At 42.6% G+C, this 20,398-nt stretch overlaps 1 protein-coding gene across 4 annotated transcripts in view; it reads right to left on the reverse strand.

Annotated features, from left to right (window-relative positions):
- ZNF362 (zinc finger protein 362) overlaps positions 1-18,379 on the reverse strand; it is a 39,207-nt gene extending 20,828 nt beyond the window's left edge. For 3 of the 4 annotated variants that reach the window (XM_075605815.1, XM_075605814.1, XM_075605813.1), the window contains exons 1-2: positions 18,049-18,379; positions 1,332-1,395 (exon numbers count right to left, since the gene is read on the reverse strand). In XM_075605815.1, coding sequence (XP_075461930.1) covers positions 1,332-1,394 — 63 coding nt within the window. In that variant the 5' untranslated portion in view covers position 1,395; positions 18,049-18,379. The remainder of the gene's footprint in view (positions 1-1,331; positions 1,396-18,048) is intronic. The other variant, XM_075605816.1, reaches the window with a different exon arrangement.
- Between the last annotated feature and the right edge of the window lie 2,019 nt (positions 18,380-20,398).

Consider the following 20,398-nt stretch of genomic DNA (forward strand, 5'->3'; position numbering starts at 1 on the left):
TTCAGTCCTTAAGCCCCCCCCCCACCCCTTCAACAGGTCAGGTTTTCAGGATACCCCTGCTTCAGCACAGGTGGCTCAATCAGTCCCTGCTTCAGCACAGGTGACTCAATCAAAGACTGAGCCACCTGTGCTGAAGTTGGGATAGCCTGAAAACCTGACCTGTTGGTGAGGGGAGGGGGGGAGGCTTGAGGACTGGAGTTGAGCACCCCTGGTGTAGTGAATTAAGCAATGATTCTGACATTGGGGACATGGCCAGAGCTTCGATGTTCATCACTTGGCATCTACTTGTATATAGAGAATCAGTGGGGGGACGTATTCTGCACATATTATTTGACTTTGAACAATGTATCAAGCTCCCAGACCATTTCTGCACTAAATTAAAAGTCCCTGCATCTCCATAGGAATGTATCAAAGTCTTCTTTTGTTGTTGTCCGTCTCACATTAGCTAGCAATGTGGGGAGTGGTCATATGGAGGAATTTAATGGATAACTGAATTATATGTAACAATTTGTGATGAAATGCATGTAATTTTCCTTATCTGTATGTGTCACGAACGGCTATCCAAACTCGGAGCTAGATTTAACTCATCCTGAATAAGAAATGTGTGTTGCAAATGTATAGAACAGCTTCTTGTATTGAAAATACATTCTCTCCAACAGTGCAATCTGTGATATCAGATTACATTAAAAAAAAAATAAGTTTAGGTTGCATTTTAATAAACGTGTTTTTCTACTCTTCTAAGAGAGTCTTATCTCTCTTTAGGGTTTTTAAAAAAAAAATGTTTTAGATCGCTCGTAACAGGGGAACGATTTTATTCTGCAGTAACTATTAATGGTTTTCATGTGTGCTTATGAAATAAGTCAATAAAAATACACACGTTTCATGAATTTCACTTATAGGTATACATAGATCAGTGGTGTTTTTCTAGGGAATATGTACTGGAGGCCTGAGCAAAGAAACACGATTAACTGCAGTAAATAATTCAGCTTTAAATAAAGACATCTGATGGAAAAGGAGGCATCACCTCCCAGTTAGCAATCCCCGCCTTCTAATAATCACTATATCGAGTTTATTTTTGACCACTAAAAAAGGTGTTGAAACTCAGGTATTCTGAGGCGGTCTCCTACAAATATTAGCCCTAATACAGTACATATCATTTTATTAATAATTTGAAGCCACGGGTTAAAATAACCCGACATAGGCCTTTGACAGAATAGAGACTTTTGAGACTACACGATGTAATGCGGCTTCCCTGTAAGTCCCAGCAGAAAGTCATCTCGTCTTGTAGGTCCGGGACATCTAACCAATCCCCGGAGGCATGATAGCCTTACCTGGCTGGGCATGGTGGGAGGTGGAGGCCAAAAATAGGGATTGTTAAAGCGCGGCTCGGCCATCCTGCGAGAGAGAGAGAGAGAGGGCGTTACCGTGCTGATTTTGTAGCAGGAAAATCATTGAGCACATCATTGAGAACACAGAGCGCTATAGAACGGGGGGGGGGGGGGCTCAATTCCAGTCTTCAAGACCCCCCAAGAGCTCAGGTGTTAAGGAGATTCCAGCTTCAGCACAGGTGGATCAGTCTTCAACTGAGCCACCTGTGCTGAAACTGGGATATCCTTAAAACCTGAGCTGTTGGGGGGTCTTGAGGACGGGAATTGAGCGCCCCTGCTGTAAAACATTAAAAGGTTTACAAAAGATGGAGGCTGACAGTCCCACTTAAAATCATCAAAAATGTAACACAGGTTGAAATATCTTTTTTAACCTCATCTACTATGTAACCAATGTAAGAACATCCCTTTTCTAAGAACATTTTCTTACAGCTCCCGTGTGCCGATGCCTGGGGATTAATGTGGGTTATAAATATGTCTTGCAGATTTTTTTTATGTCTATTTCTTAAGTCCGTGCACTCCCTCTATAAGAGAGATGTTCAGCTGAATCTTAAGTCCGTGCACTCCCTCTATAAGAGAGATGTTCAGCTGAATCTTAAGTCCGTGCACTCCCTCTATAAGAGAGATGTTCAGCTGAATCTTAAGTCCGTGCACTCCCTCTATAAGAGAGATGTTCAGCTGAATCTATTTGGGTCATCGTAATGCGTTGCAGAACTGGAAGCACTGGTTTGGCTTGTTCTACTTAGGCTGCGCTTATAGTGCCGGCGACGCGACATCGCGACAAAAATGCATTGTCGCCGGCGCTTATAGTGCACGCGACGGCGACAAAGCGACGGAGCGACAGTGCTGCCAGAAATCTGGTAGTCACTGACATTTGATTTTTGGAGAGACAGCCGCCACATGTGACTGCCTCTAAACCAATCACAGAGCGCCTATTGCACTCTGCCCTCCCCCTTGGTGACGTCACTGGCCTTGTCACCAGCGACGTCTCTCAAACCCGAAATACAACTTTGGCGACGGCGACGGGTGACGTCATCGGTCTGTATAAGCGCAGCCTTACTATGCACAGTACTGTGGGGAGATTCACGAAGGGCTGTGGCGGGTTAAGTCAATGGCAGCTAACCCCGGGTCTGGTGCGTTAAACCCCACAGCGGACCTTACTGAATCTTTCCTTTAGTTTACAAGTAGCACCATTAACCCTTTGCGTGTCACCGCCCCCTCTGGCACTTCACGTGATTGTGGCGTCACCGATGTCGCGAACGGAAGAAGAGGGCGTCCTGACCGGTTAGGGGAACAGAAGAGATCACGTTTGGCGCTTCACAGGACGCCACAACGCGATCTCCCCTAGAAAAACCAGTTCAAAAGCCATTGACGTAGCCATTACGCTCCCCTGAACCAGTCCCTTGCTTCAAAAAATACCCTGGGGAGATGGGAAGAGTAATCAAAGGGCTTTAAATACCATCTTTCCAACACTGACGCATAAAAAAACCTTGAAGTATTTATGTAACAATGCTATGCCGCCGTTCTGCAGATATCTGCACGTCCTTCTATGAGCAAGTCGATGTGGATTTACCTGTGCATTCATGTCTACCTCATGCTTATGTTTGTTAATGCAGCAAAAAGGCAGGCAGTTAGAGACGGGAGCAGGATTGTGTTCCATACTGGAAAGGAACATGCTGCAAGGTATGGAGGAGCCAAGTTCAAAGTATCACTAGACCCCTCAAAGTCTTCAATTCTCATTCTCATGGAATGTCATGTCACTGTGCTATATGGTAAGAAGCAGGCCATGCATATAAGGTTATTTAATGTGTTTATATTTCATCTGTTTTTCCATTTTATTTCAATAATAAGCCGGTTTAATTGTGTACATCTTTTGTAGACCATACATCAAGTAAGCACAACTCCAAACCTACGCCGTGTACAATCCTATCCTATCCTGACGTTTGGCAGTGGAGGTGTTAACAGAAATCTCTCCTGTTCAGCACATGAGGGCTTTCTGTGGAATGCTATGAAACTGTGCTTGTTTATTTTTAGTCAGATGAACATCTCAGCAGGTTCCAGGGTCAGTTCCTGCTCTGCTCCCCAGCCTCACACAGCCCAACTTTCAAGGAAAAAACCCAGTCTCTTTAAGCAGTGAATCTATGCTTAAACCAGCCAAGAATTTGCTTAGGGCGTCTAGGCAATCACACAGCTCCAGCACCAAAGCAGAAGCAAAAACCCCATTATTCAGTTTTTTTTTCTTTAACATTATTTGATCCCAGGAGAGTCTGTAGCGAAACCACGGCACTTACAGCTCCAGGGACCACCCTCTTCCCGACATATTGAGGTTTCAATATCCGAGACAGAAACAAGATGGCCGCAGGGATCAGCCTACACTCTGACGACACTTAGGAAGCCACAACGTCATTGGGAGATGTCACTGTGACTTTCCATTGGTGGCCCCATATGCCATCTTTGTTTTGTTATTGTAAACATATACCCAACTCATTAAAAAGAATTGATATCTTGGGAAGCGCCAGGTTCCTGGATCTATACTGCAGTCCAGCTCACAGTCTCACGCACAACACCCGCTTACACAGTTTTCATTTGGCTATGAAGTACGGTACCACTATTTTATACGTAAAGCTTATTCAGTGAAGGTGGGAAGACAAGGAGTTGCTGCATCTCCATGCGCATACCGCCCCTTCACCGCTGAATGGCTTGCGAGTCTCCAAAACATTCCAGTTCCGAGCCCATAATTGGCTAAGACCAGCCATGTTCTTGTCCCCAAAACTCGAGTGTCTGAGCTAACAGACTGGCTTCACACACCCTTCTATCAACCCACGAGCGGGAAAGGATCCAGGCACTCTGAACACAAGCCCAGTATTCACGGGAAACAATTCATTTCTGCTCTCAACAGAAAAATGTAATATTTCTTTAAAAACCATAAAATCCTGATTTTTTTTTTTGTTGTTGTAATATTAGATCTAAAATGTCATTCAAATGTATTTCATGGTGTCCTCCAGAGGACTCCCAACCTCGGGAGATCCCCCCAGTCTCTGTACCTCCCCAAAAAAAGAAAAACCCCAAAGATTTTCCCAGGGTCCCTAAAAAGAAGGATGCAACATTTTAGCTTTCTGCTGCTTGCTAGGACAGACGGATACTGTGCGCATATTGTGCTCTTGGACAAGAGTTCCGTTTCTCTTATGCGGAGGTTTCCCCAGAGCATGGATTACTGTAGTTGAACCCTTGTTTTGTAGGGGGAGATCACATCCCTGGGGGGTGGTTGGGACCACGTGGCTGGGGATTACTGCTTCCTCATGAATGTTACACTTAAGGCCGCACCCATGGTAAGCGCGACGGGGCGATCAATATGCCGTGCATCTGCGGGCGCGATACAAAGCGCAGACGCTCGCGAAAAAATCATAATAAGTTTATCTTTTGTGCGACGGTCGGGTCACGAGGGCGAACCAGCTCGGTGATGTCATGGCTACGTCTCTGACACGTCGCGTCTCCCCCTAGGCCACAAATCCCTCCTGCTACAGGCGTGCGTGACGCAGCGTGAACGCTCGCGCACTAACCATGGACGCGGCCTAATGCAGCAACTCCGCTTAGCTCACCTACCATTTTTTTGTGTGTGGACAGGATAGGAAACAGGCCGTCCCGAGCTGTAAAGCATTATTTTCAGCTCCAGGGTAACCACCAGTACCTGTAATACTAGCCGGTAAAGGTAGCAGCGTTACTAACTAGTTCTCACATCTTTTGCATCACACAGGCCAACTCGAAGCCGCACCGGATGACGGTTGCAGGCCTCCAACAGGCGCTCGTGATGCGGGATATTTCAACCGCCATTTTGTTTTCCCAGGAGGGGAATGAAACACTTTACCGGTACGTATCTCGGGAAAGAGGAACAGAAAATAGTGCACTTCAGCTCCAGGGGCCCATCCCGGCCCCCCCCCCCCTCCGCCCAAAAAGGGGTGAGGCGCGGTTAAGAGAAACCGGTATTGCGGCTCTAACCCTTTGAGTGCCGGGGAGCCCCAGCACCAGACTACGCCACTCCCTCCAGCACATTGGCCAAATACAGGAGTGGCCAACTCCAGTCCTCAAGGGACGCCAACAGGTCAGGTTTTAAGGATATCCCTGCTTCCTTCAGCACAGGTGATGCACAGTTTTCAACTGAGCCACCTGTGCTGAAGCAGGGATATCCTGAGAACCTGACCTGTTGGCGGCCCTTGAGGACTGGAGTTGGCCACCCCTGTATTTGGTCATGGGGCCCTTGAAGTGCCAGGACTGGTTGCTTATCCCATTCACCATTCTGCTGCTAGAAAGGCCGGCACCGCCTGGCAAAGCAGTAAGCCGCATGCGCTACCAGTACTGAGGGGCAAAACGTGTCTCTTTTAAGAACGGCCTAGATACAATGTTGAGGCACGCCTGAAAAGCAGCAATGCTACACAAATGCTAATGCGTATTAATACATGTATATGGTTTTCTTTATACAGCTCCAAAAGTGTACGCAGCACTTTACACAAGAGACATTACAATATAGGGAATTATAATGGTTACAATAAAGTAAACTCGCTAATCCATGTAAGGCTGCAGCGGGCTTAGAAACATGCATAACGCTTGAAGGCGATTGGGAGGCGACAGGGATGCGTGGCGGACACGTGGGCGTGACGTCACGTGAGCGGTTCGCCCTGATTGTTGAACCACTCAAGTGACGCAGCCGTCGCGCTGCAAAAACAAATCCAAATGGTATTTTCAAAAATGGCGCACTTTGTCGCTCGCTCTATGTCCCGCCTCATAGGAGGTACGGCCTTTGGTTCGCGGCACGCACGGCGACTATAATCGCGGCCTAACATGTTCTCGTACAATTTTAGCAATCCCCCTCACTAACTCCCCCTCCTTTCTTCCAGGATTGGAACCAGGGGAGGTTGGAGAGGATCCTGCGGAGCTAAACTGCGTCATTTTTGGCCCAGGGACCCACCCATGTTCCGAAGTTACTGGTGTTACTTACTGGTTTTTAGAATCAATCAATGATGCGGCTTCCCCCATTCTAAATCATTTGGTTCCCCTGGAGGGAGATTTAAACCAGGTAACTTGGCCTGTGAGTATCTTGTGAACCATGGGGTCCTTCAACCTGAAAATCGTACGGTTCAGCCCCGGAAGATCCCAATATTCCAATCCTCTAACAAAATGGAGTGGTGGTTACAAAATGAGTGGGGGGGGATTTCTGCGTAGCTGAGAACATTTAGGCCGTGTTTTTGGCAGGCGAAGGCTAAGTCATGTGCGCGGTTCAGCCAATGAGGGCGAACAGCTCACAGCCACGCCTCCGCCATTCCTCCTTTGCATCTCTTCTCTCCTGTCTCCCCTGTATGATCAAGATGCCGCTCAGCGGCTGCATAGGGCGACGTCACTGGATGGCGCTGCCGCTTGGCGGCATCTGGTATAAATCGAGCCCTTCAGCTCAACACCTGACTGCAAACAGAATATATAATTTATTCTGTTACTATTAGGAACCAATAACCAAACAACTTTATTGAATAGACCTCTATTCTATTATATATATATAGAGAGAAAATATTGGGGTGAACCCCAAAGAGTAACCAGTGCTACAGAGCATATACCTTTGAATTCAAAAGAAATATATTGTTGAGAAAGCTCGAGTACGAGTGAAACGCGTTAGAGGTGCAGGGGCTTTTCTTCCCTCCTCTCAATTTTTAACCATGTTTGAATAAAGGATTTTTTGACAGTACAGTCCAGCCTCTTGGAGTATTTCCTGCACCGTAGTGCCCGCTGACTCATCTTCCCTCCTGGTACAAGGTGATTTCGTTCTATTATATATATATAATTTCCCAGAATCCCTTGCTGCAGTGGAAGCACTGTATGCTAGGTGATAATGGCGAAAAGCAGGGTTGCAGACCTGTCTAAGACATGTGAATGTGCTCACAAGTAATATTTTTATATGATATATATATATATATATATATATATATATATATATATATATATAATCAAAAAATAAATAGATGATACCGTTCTGTGGCTAACGAAATGCTTTTATTTGTGCAAGCTTTCGAGATACACTGATCTCTTCTTCCGGCGATGTTACAATGAATGAAGCAAGCAAAAGGTATACTTAAAAACAGTGTCTCTTGGAATGTTATCTGTGCTAGTCCTTCCCCCGGTGTGGATGTGTTTTATGGCTAGATGTGTCAAAAAGTTCCTGAAAGCAAGTGATGTAAGAAATGCCCAGGGGGCTGCTACTACATAGGTTAGACAGGGCAGGGGCTAAACAAGAGAATGAACCTGCATGCCACAGCATCACGCGCGGAACAAGAGGCAGTCCTGTCGGCGAACATTTCTCTGACTCTGGCAATAAGATGAACGATCTGAGGGTTGCCATACTCAAAGGTAATCTTAAAACACCGAAAGAGAGACGGTTGCATGAATACAAATTTATTCAACTGTTCGGGACACTTAGCAGTGGCCTAAACAGAGATCGAAATTTTATGAGTCATTACTGACACAAGTGAACTCTCTTCCCATGAGCGCTATAGGCCATGTCTGTACATACTGTGCTATATGTATGCACACACAGCTGTCTCTCACACATACTTATACTCCTTGTTTTTACATCCCTATACACCAATAGGGACCACGTAGTATCCACACACACTTTTAGTTGTGCTACAATCTCTCACATTTCCACACCTACCCACACCATTTATATCCACTCCCACTTCACACACACCTTTTGTAAAGCACTGTATATACTGTGGGCTCTCCATTCATTTATATTCACACAGATACACACACACTCTTGCATCACTTGCTTTCAGGAACCTTTTGACACCTCTAGCCATAAAACACATCCACACCGGGGGAAGGACTAGCACAGATAACATTCCAAGAGACACTGTTTTTAAGTATACCTTTTGCTTGCTTCATTCATTGTAACATCGCTGGAAGAAGAGATCAGTGTATCTCGAAAGCTCGCACAAATAAAAGCATTTTGTTAGCCACAGAACGGTATCATCTATTTATGTTTTGATTATTGAAGCTCGGCTAACACGGTACTGATACCTCTACATGAAAATATATATATATTATATATATATATATATATATATACACATATATTCACATACATACATGCATATACATATACACACACACATATATATATATATATACACACATATAAATATACATACACACAGGTGGTCGTCGCTATCCATCGTTTCCCTTTACGACGGACGGTATATCCGACGCATCACAATGCAAGCCTATGGTGCTGTTTTCTGACGCCAGAACACCTTATCCACTCACCGCCACTGATTAACAGGGGACTCACTTTACAACATTTTCACTATCCAATGCTACTTCCAGAACGGATTCCGTTGGATAACCGAGGACCGTCTGTATATATATAGATTATATAATATATAAAAGGGGGAAACAGTAAGCCTGTAAGGATTACAGCTGTGATCTAAAATACCAACATGGCACAGTGGGAGAAAAAATAAAGTATCAAGTCCAATAAGCAAACATTTAGCCCCACGCTTTTGTCTTCGGGGATAACCCTGTTACTTCTGAAGGTCCCTTGGGGACCAAAATGTTGGGCTACAGGTTTACTTTTTGGACTTAATAAATTTTATTTTCTCTACTATTGTGCCATGCATTCTACAGCAGATCACAGCTTTGATCCTTATAGATTACATATTATAATATATATATATATATATATATATACATATATATATGTACAGTGTTCGACAAACCTATACATTTGCTCGCCCCGGGCGAGTGGATTTAACCCCCGGGCGAGTAAATATTGGCCCAAGCAGCACACGTTTGGTACTAGGTGGCGAGTAGATTTTTTTGTGTGGCGAGTAGATTTTTTGGTGATTTGTCAACCACTGTATATATATATATATGTGTATATATATACACACACATACACACACACAGTGTATATATATATATATCTATATATATATATTTATTTATTTTTACACACAAAAAAAAACCCCTGGGAAAAATCATATAACTAAAGATGACTTTGAGGACTGTGGGTTACAGGGCCCTCCCCTTCATTACAAGCCCAAACAGGACAGACTTGCAGGAACATTGTAAAAGTATTGATGACAATTAACAGGTATTTTATGCTTTGCTCTTTTAAGCCGTGCCCCCCCCCCCCTTCCCTCCCAAATATCCTTTAGTATTTTTGGGAGTGGCTTCCTCGTTGTTGCAATGAGAGAAACATCTATACATTGCATGCGCATTATATGAATCCCAATTATAAAAACGTCTGATAGCAATTTCCCCCTCGCCCTTGGGTCACTGTTTCGTACACTTAATTTTTTGTGTGAGCCAATAAGGTTCGAACACATTTTATGACTCGTGCTGTGAAAGTAATGCACAGTGTATGTCATTAGTACACAGGTCTGCCGTGTTTACACTGCAGGTTTAAACCGCTAATGCAGAAATACCCAGAAACTAATAGCACTGTTATTCTGCTGACTATGTCAGAACTGTACCACCCCATGTTTTCAGTCGTTTCAGGAGAAATTGGTGCACATTAAAACCTCAAATCCGCCATGGATTACTTTATTTTAACATACAAACGTAGCATTAGTCAAAACGTAAGCGAAAGGAGGGCTTACTCAATACAGGCAAACCCCGCATTAACGTACGCAATGGGACCGGAGCATGTATGTAAAGCGAAAATGTACTTAAAGTGAAGCACTACCTTTTCCCCACTTATCGATGCATGTACTGTACTGCAATCGTCATATACGTGCATAACTGATGTAAATAACGCATTTGTAACATGCTCTATAGTCTCCCCGCTTGCGCACAGCTTCGGTACAGGTAGGGAGCCGGTATTGCTGTTCAAGACGTGATGACAGGCGCATGCGCAAGCTGCCGTTTGCCTATTGGGCGATATGTACTTACTCGCGAGTGTACTTAAAGTGAGTGTCCTTAAACCGGGGTATGCCTGTACACAAAGAAATAGGAGATCCGCAAGACGAAAGAGAGAGGACCAGCAAATAGCTGAAATATTAATATCGCAATATAAGATAGTTGCACTCAGAAATGTCACACACAAATAAAAACAGGGGTCAAAGTATGATGGTATTCAGTACTCCTTACAGTGCTTTTCAAAAGGGGTGCCTAGGAGCACTTGGGTTCCCCGGGCATCCCTATGGGTTCCCTGCAATTTTCAGGTAATTTCAAAATGGTACCAAATACCAGTGTTGGGGTTCCTTACTATGCATCTGATCTCAGACGCGCTATTAGAGAGGGTTGGGGTTCCTTACTATGCATCTGATCTCAGACGCGCTATTAGAGAGGGTTGGGGTTCCTTACTATGCATCTGATCTCAGACGCGCTATTAGAGAGGGTTTTTGGTTCCTCAGAATTCACAATATAATTATAGAGGTTCTTTACCAAAAAAAAGTTAAAAAACACTGACCTTAATACCACTGCTTTGTAATTGGCAAACAAGGATTACCGCTACTGTTTGATTTATAGACCTAAAAGTTCTTCTTCCTTCTTCAATAATCATTTTTTTCAAATGCATACAGTATATAGCGATGACAGTGTACACAGCGCTTTGCATAGCACTTTTCAGGCATACTGAGCCCCTGCATAGTAGCGCTTATACTCTACCTTTGGTGTCTGAGGCACAGGGAGTTAAAGGGACTTGCCTAAAGTTAGAAGGACCGTACACTGGGATTGGCGCCCGCTTCACAAACCGTGGCTGTACCGCTCAACTACCACTCTTAAAAGCCACTCTATTCCATCCTTTCCGTTTAAGAGCGTGGCGATTGCATAAGCTTTGCTAAAATAAGGATCTGAACAGCTTCGCCTCGATGTTTATTGACTGACAAATTTCTTGAAATCAGACACAGCCGGTACCACGGTTTCGCTAAGCCACGTCCACCACGGAATAGAAAAAAATAACTGTGAAATACGCCCGACATTCACCAATTAGATAATTATCTCAATGAACACATATGTCAACAAGCTGCAACTTAACTCAGCAAGTGGCAGGCCGCACCTAAGCCCTACGGCCCAATCACAACTGGAGGTGGGCAACATATCACGATATGATAGCAATATCACGATATGATACGGTAATACAAGGGCAGCCAACTCCAGTCCTCAAGTGCTACCAACAGGTCAGGTTTGCAGGATATCCCCGCTTCAGCACTGGTGGCTCAATTAGTGGCTCAGTCGAAGACTGACCCACCTGTGCTGAAGCAGGGATATCCTGAAAACCTGACCTGTTGGTAGCTCTTGAGGACTGGAGTTGGTCACCCCTACCCTATACAAGTCGATATCGCATTTTTCTTTTAATTAGTGCAGAACTGCTACTAAGCCACGGGAGTGACAGACGTTAAACAGGCAGCAGGTGACTTGCAGTTTAACCCTTTTGAGTCCCAGATGGGCCGTGGCCCCAGAGTGCAGGCGGTCACGCCACTCCCTGGTAGCGATCACGTGATCACGTCACACGGGTGACGCCTCCTCTTCCGTTCAGCGCTCCACAAGAGCAGAACGAGATCTCCTCTGAGAAAACAAACAGAACGCCTTTCACGTAGCTCTGGCGTGACAGACCTCAGGACGCCGTGGCTCGGTCCCGGGGCATTCAAAGGGTTAAGAGCAGACGCAGAAGCTTAAAAAAAAAGACAGACAGACAGACAGAGGTCCCAGTGTAAGTGGAGATGGGGCACGCCTCTCTGCCTCTTTCCCTGAGGTTAGCAGCACTCCTCTCTCACCTCGAGGACAGATTTGCCCAGTATTTACCACAACCACCCCTCTCATTCCCTTCAACATCCCCATCCCTGCTGTCTGGGGTATTAACATTTATTACACATGTAAATGTAAAGTCAGAATACATTCTACATCATTTCTAACATTAGGGAAACAAAATAAAATTATTTCAAATGAATAGTTATTGAGGTCTACTCTATGTATTGTGCTTTAATATACTTTTCTGTGCTTTTTATTCGAAGGTCACAAGTAGTCAACACCAGGAATTGAACCAGGCTCCCCTGCTTCAAACTCTCAGTGCCGGTCAGTGTCTTCACTCACTGAGCCACCACTCCTTCTCCCATACAACAAACATTTATCCTGACAGAGATCGGTATTGTGATCAATTTCTTAATATCATATCATGGGAAATGCTTTGTTATCGCCCAGCGCTAGTCACACCACCAGGTGCTACGCGGCTTCTTGCAAGGGGTCACAACACATCAGTATATCCTGCGACGACCTGCCTTAACACAAAATAGTTTCACGCTTTGTCAGTGTCATTAGTGCCACCTATTGTGTCACACTATGTATGTGTTAAAACTTTTACACACTTAAATCTTCCTACACTGTAAGCTCTCAGGAGCAGGGCCCTCATTAACTCTTTGTATCTGTGCATGCTTGTCCTCACTTGTATGTAACTCTGTTTATGTAATTATCAAATCTCTGTACCCCCCATTATACCGCGCTGCGGAATATGTTGGTGCTTTACAAATAAACGATAATAATAATACACAACGATAATTTAGACCCACATCTATATATTTATGACACCTATCTTCCAACACATCACCTCATGGGAGATAAGCAGTCAGTATGGGACACCCTAAAACAGGGATGGGCAACTTCAGTCCTCAAGGGCCACCAACCGGTCAGGTTTTCAGGATATCCCTGCTTCAGCACAGGTGGCTCAGACGAAGACTGAGCCACCTGTGCTGAAGCAGGGATATCCTGAAAACCTGACTTGCTGGGAACCCTCGAGGACAGGAGCTGCCCACCCCAGACTTAAAGGGATACATAGTTTTACATGTATAAGATGCAGCACTTAACGCACACAGGCGCAGATCCACAAAACGGTGATAAACTTTAGCACGTCTCGGCTCCCAATCATAAGAATGGCAGAATAGGCGTGCTAGAGATTAGCACCATTTTGTGGATCGGCGCCAAATAAAGCTCACAGCACAAGGCAAAAAAAGAGCAGCAGTCCAACTCTTGGCAGCAAGTCTTTAAAACTCGACTGTGTACTACTATGCAACTGTAAACCAGAGACGAGAATGTTTGACCGATTAAAAACCCGCCAGAATTTACCTTTAACCTCAGTCTAAACTGGATTTGGAGGTCCAAATGGGAATAAATGATCAAGATGCAGCTCTTTTATAGTTTCTGATCCTGCAGGAATGTCCAAATCAAAGAATGTGAAAGTGGGGCTCTAACACCTGGGATGCCTTGCTTTAAAATACGGTTTAAGATGACTGCCAGGTCACTGGTTTCAGGTAAGTTAGGACAACCCGCCTTCCTTTCATCTTCCAAAGCAGAACAGTCAAAACGTAAGAGTCGAAATTTCCAACCCCTCTCAATTTATATTGATACATTTCTGGTTTCAGCTTTTATAGTTTTCATTGCCAAGCCAGAAGTTCTATAATTAGCTAGGAATCCCTTCAATGATGAAGAAGAACCTATTTATACATCCATTGATTTCTAGCAGTATATACAATTATTCAGTTGATATATATATATATATATACATATATATAAGCAACAATGTTGATAGTTGAGTATTGAGATGGAACTATAAACAAAGGGTACAAATATTGGTTATTGGTTGTTGAACTTAACTAGAACACAGAGACCAATACGTCACTAGCAATTAATATTGAACAAGGTAAATCCCAATATATAATAACGGTTGTGGGAATTAATAAACAGCTATAAAATTCCATCTGGCCTTTCATAATAGGGCTAGCACGTTTTCACATTAACTACGACTACTTTAGTCGTGTTTATAACTGCGACTCTGCGATCTACATTTGCTTGGTCAATGTAATTAAACACAGGACACAAATGCAACACATTTTCTCCCTGTGTATTGTTCACTGTAACATATGTTTTAATTACATAGAAATGTGGCAGAAAAAAAGCAGACGCAAAATATATTCTGTTCGACCATTTTTGGAAATCAGTCTACAACAATCTCCTTCCCTGATAATTTGTTATGAGGTCTTTCTTTTTGGGTTGGAAATTTCATGTATGATAAACTGAATAAAATGACCTTCATTGACTACAATCCTATCAAATTTCATAAAGATTCAGTTTTTTGTATTTATTTGCCGATATAAGTGGTAACACATTAAAAGGTGCAGTCACACTTACATTTATCGGCTCTACATTCAAAATCAAAAAATAAAATAACAGCTTACGTAAGAAGTAAAACATTATGTCATTGGCTGCTAGTTAGGGTCCGTTGTAATGAAATTATGCTGCGGCAAAATTGTAATAATCCCTGCAGAGACATTAATCAATTCTTCAAAAATATTTATTCATACTGTGGATTTTGTAAGTGTACACAAAATACATAAATACAATTTGGGAAATATATATATATATATTCTTTTGCACTGCATTGCACCATCAAAGATGCAATCTGTTCTTGTGTATGTTAAAGTAATGTGGTGTGGGTATTAGTTATTTGTGTGACTCCCCTATCCCTGAGATCATTAGCATTCTCTCCCTGAAGGTTCTCTTACTCAAAACCCTTTAAAAATATGCTGTGATTTAGTGGATCCCCTTAAAATATATATCATTGTGGCTTTGTGTGACCCCAGCCGACCTATTTTATGTAGTTACAAATATTATTTGTAGACCAATTATTTGTAGGCCTGGTAAACCAGGCCTCTTCAACATGTGGCCTATCGGCAAAATCCATCGCACAAAGAACCTAAGAGGGGCCCTTGAACTGTCTGCCTGGGCTAATATCATTGTATTTGCTCTGGTACTAACATTATATGGTGCTGATGTTGAACTATGACAATTTTAAGTCTTTTTAGATATTTATAAAAGTACATTACTGTACACTTCTGGCCCTTATGTTCATATATTTTTTCATATCAGGCCTTTTTGGGAAATGAATTGAAGACAACTGGTAGTGGTAGATATATCAAATATATTTTTCTGCATTGCATATCATCTATCACATTACAGTATAAAATGCACTAATATTTTTTCATTGTTACATTAAGAAATGTGGCACAAAAAAAAAAATGTCATTGAGTTTTCAGGAACAAAATATCCGCCATTAACAAACTTATCTCAGGGAACCCAAGGTATCGACAGAACCCAAACTGAACACCGCTGCGTTAAAACATGGCGTTCTCTTAACCTGTAGTACAAGTACCGCTGGCAAACAGTCTTAAACGTGCTACACCCCACACCTGTTGCTTCTATTTGGTCTATTCAACAAGCTACGATAGTGCCGATCGGCACTACCTCCCATTAAACTCACTTATCGCAGTTTAGTGAGCAAGCGCCTGTGCCTCCAGTTGCTGTGTGTTAAGAGTAGAACAAGTTAAAGATAAAACAAGCACAATATTGTTTTATTTTTAGATACACTTGGATATTTAAGGGCAACAAGAGTGACAGAAATATAGGATATTGGCATAATGCACATACAGCTACTGCGGCATGAGAAATTTTTTTATGTTATCATGGAGGTACAGAATTAAATGAAATTGGGAACAAATGCCCTAGCGTTGTAGCGAACGAGACCCTACATGCGGGAGACAGAGTTTTGCTCCAGTTAAGGAATAAAATCACTCAAGATTTCTTCAAAATAATGCAATATATGATTTGAGAAATCCTACTAGCACTTGAGTAACACTGCTAATAACCCTACCACAGTGTTTTAATAAGTAACTGTCCAACTGAGAATTTGTCCTGACTGCTACAACTTGCCGAATACGACAGAGGCGCAAGTAGCTACACCTCACAGACAGGATAGGGGCCTTTTCAACCCAGACTAAAAAAAAAAAAAAAAACTGAAGAGGAAGAGGTTAGTTGTTATGGCAACAGCAATTACCACGTTTTACTGAGCGCAAAGGCAGGAGCGAAAGCTACGTATAATATTCCACTGCAAAAAAGGGTTTTATTTTCCTGTGCATGCAAAATAAAAAGTCTGTACACTTATACATCATCAGATGTCAAACTGGATCCTCTTGGAACAAAGGATTTTTAAATTAAATATTAATTGATGATATCCTTAATAAAAGTTGCTGACGCAATCAAAATGATGCTTGTAACATACAAATTTGCAAACAATTAATAATTCCTTTGATACAATTTCTCCTGTTAAACACTAATTACCGGTGTTAACCCAATTAGTTTTTCTGTTTTATTGCAACACTGTAAATCACAGGAATGTTCTTAGAAATTAACAGTACAACATGTAGCAGACACAAACATCTATCAAGTGTAAAAAGGCTGCAAGTCACATTACATAAGAGATGGTATTTGCACAGTGCAGATATAACCTATGTTAAATGTCACTTGGCTCCATCACAAAGCATGAAACGCACTTTTACATCACACTGATACATGTCAAACGCAATAAGGAAAAGAAAGAGGAAAAAAAAACAGCAACGAGAAAACTTCACAAATAAAGTAAACTTTAAATCTTTGCACAAAAAAAAAAAAAAATTTGTAATGATGCAAAGTGTAATGACATAGAATCACCATTACAAGGAGCAGGATCCCCCCCTTAGCAAAATACAGAAAAAGGAAGAAAAAAAGAAAAAGAAAAAAGTTAGCAGGGAGGGGGGAGGTAAAAATCCCGTGAAAAAAAATAAATAAAGCGAGAAATCCCCCATAGGATCCCCCTGTTTGCTTTCTCCTGCCTCTCCCACATTCTCAGACAGTTTTATTAACATTTTCAGACAAAAGAAAAACAAAAATGGCAGCCCTGTGCTTATTTTTAAAACAGGACAGAGACGCCATATTCTGCAGATCTACACCAAAAATCTGGGGGAGCAAAGCCACTGTGGGAAAGGGTCTCCCAGGCTCTCCCCCCACCTCCTCTTTTCTAATGTGCAGAGGTGTTTATTTGCGTTACACTTCACCCTCTCTCTGCCCCCCCTGAATGGATCTGTAGTCCCCCACCCGCGCCCCCTAAGAAAGAGGGTTTAAATAGCCCGGCTTGGGGAAGCGGAACAATAATATTCACAGCAAAGAATAAAAAGGGGGGGTACATCTCCTAAAAACAAGGGATGGGGGGGTGGGTTCCAGAGTGACAGGGGCCCCCCACCCAGCACAGCCACCCCAACAATAATGCACGAGGAACCTTGCCCTATATGCACGGATCTAGCTGGTAAATGTGGGAGGGGGGAGAGAGAAAGAAAAAAAGCCATTTTCCTCCTCCCTCCCGATCATGCAAATATCTCTTTTTTTTTGTGCAGAATGTCGATTGCAAGAAGAAGAAAAAAAAAATCCAGGGATTGAGCAAAGCGCTGCTCCCGCCTGGGAAGCTGACACGGGAATTTTTTTTTACAGCTTGCCACCAACATGGCTTAAAAAAAAAAAAAAAAAAAAAAACAGAGACAGGATGGGGAAGGGGAAAAAAAAAAGCAAGTGCAACTTTGCAAAGAGAGAGAGAGAGAAAAAAATGAGACACAGACAGAGAACCCCGTGTCCCCTGTGCTGGATCATGCATGCACAAGGCAGAGGAAGGGTGGGGGCGGGGGGGTGCATGCACAAGGCAGAGAGAGGAAAGGGGGGGGGTGCATGCACAAGGCAGGGAGGAGGGGGATGCATGCACAAGGGAGAAGAGAGGGGGGGGTGCAATGCAAAGGTTGTAATTTTTTTTTTTTTTCATACAGACCTGTATTGTGCAATTGCAGCTGTTGATGGTGAATATGCATATACACAGCAACAAGGAGGTTAACACAGACACACACACACAGACACACACACACACACACACAAAAAAAAAGAAAGAGAGGGAGACGCTGGGATCTTCTTTCTGGCTGCTTTGAGTTCAAACCTTCCGGGTCGCCTGCTGTTCACTTCTGGGTTTTGCAAGCAGCAGGCAGATTTGCAAGAGCAAAAAAAAAACCCCCTCTGCATATAATTCCATACAAACTCCAGTCCTCATTTACAAGGATATTTCCTCAAAGCTTTTTTTTCTTTTCCCATCTCTCTAGCCCCCCTTCTCACTACCTCATAACCACCCCCTCCTTTCCAGTCCCCAAATCCTCCCCTTCTACTCTCCTCCCCTCCTGATTATTATTTTATTTTTTTTACATCAGAAGAGTTCCCTTAGTTCCCTTCCCCTGCATCACTCTGCCCACCACCCTTATTTTTGTTGTTCACTTAGCTCGCAACTATGGCTACATGAAGGGTGCGTTTGTGTGATTTGTAGGGGGGTCATTTATCAAAGTTTAAAAAAAAAAAAAACATTTAATGAGATTTTTTTTAATATATAAATCTGGTGCTGCTTTTTGAACCAGTTTTCAGCTGCTCGATCCTTAAAAAACAATATATAAAAATATGTACAACATTCCCATATTATGACTTTAGTCTGTTGCAATTATCTACTGGTTTTGCGCTAAATTAAAAAAATACTAAAATGACTAGCGGATATGTTTATTATATTGTTGTTCAGTACGTTGTAGGATGCTATAGAAGGAATCTTCCTTCGCTTTGTCCTACTACTTTTATATTTGTTTTTCTTTCCACTTTTATCAAAAAGAAAGCTCAATTAACCTTCATTGTCTGAAGATAAGGGGTTTGTATTAGCAGTGATGTACCCTAATTAACGGCGGTGGACCATCCTGTCTTAATTGTGCTAATCTCTGTCTCCCTGCAACATTTCCTGAGCCATCTATTTCATTTTCACGTGTATAATTCTTAAAATAATATCTGGCCTGTCGGTGACCATGTTTGTTTCCATCACAACAGATGACAACAAGGGTACCATTTATGCCACTGGCTTTTAACCTTTTTTTGGTTGAGGAATCCTATAATTATATTATGAAATACTGCGGAACCCCAGCCCTCTCTAATAGCGCGTCTGAGATCAGATTCATTGTAAAGAACCCCAACCCTCTCTAATAGCACGTCTGAGATCAGATGCATTGTAAGGAACCCCAACCCTCTCTAATAGCGCGTCTGAGATCAGATGCATTGTAAGGAACCCCAACCCTCTCTAATAGCGCGTCTGAGATCAGATGCATTGTAAATTCTTCTGTATTTGGTAACATTTTCCAGTGACTTGAAAATTGTAGGGATGCCCGGGGAACCCAAAGGTTCGTAGAAAGCCTTATTGAAAAACACCGATCTATAATTGCAGTGCACTATGGCTTTGTATGTTTTGCACCTATTCTCCACACTGTTTAGTCTCAGCATTAACAAATAAGTTAACCAGTTCTATAAGGGACTATGGGATTCATTAATGGTTCAAAACATCAGCGAAATCCTGCAACAAATCAATCTTTAAATGCCATATGTGTATTGATAGTATTTCAATTAGTACTCTGACCTTATGTTACATGGAGTATTGGAGGAAACCCAGCTTGTTCTTGAAAGCCCTCTTTTCTTTCACTTATCTCGACAGATAGTTTTGGAAGGGGGTCATGAGTACACCTGCAAGGAGTAACCGCTTGTTACAATTGTGCTCCAACGAAAGAATGGGTTTGTGAGAAAGGTCCTCCGAAGAGAGAATGGTACATTAAAATGGTCCACGACAGAAGGAAGGCACACAAAACAGTCCCATTGAATTTATGTAATGTTGGCTTTTTTGGGAAATTAGTATGGGAATTTTGAAGTAAAATATCAAATCATAACAAAGGAAGCATTCGCAAAGCAGATGCCCTGATTAAGCGTGGAAGGATTTCATTCACCTTTTTGGTCAGTGTGTTCTTTAAATTACAGGTAACACAATATTTGAAGAAACACTTTGTTTCCTCAGTAGACAGAATGCAACCGTTTTGCAACCATCTGTTTGTACCTAATGACACAAGAAAGTAGAGTGAGCAACTCCAGATATCTGAATATGTTATTGTGAGTGATGCGATCTGCCTGCTCTGTAACTTCAAAGGAAGTCGTATTAGGAGAAGATCCTAAAAAGGTTAGGAAAGTGATATCTATCATTGCAAGCCAACATGAATTAGAATAATATGGGCACTTAGAAGTGTCACTTACAAGTATGTGTAGGACTGTGAAAAGCTACA

This window comes from Ascaphus truei, chromosome 6 (genome assembly GCF_040206685.1).
Source record: "Ascaphus truei isolate aAscTru1 chromosome 6, aAscTru1.hap1, whole genome shotgun sequence".
Classification (NCBI taxonomy): domain Eukaryota; kingdom Metazoa; phylum Chordata; class Amphibia; order Anura; family Ascaphidae; genus Ascaphus; species Ascaphus truei.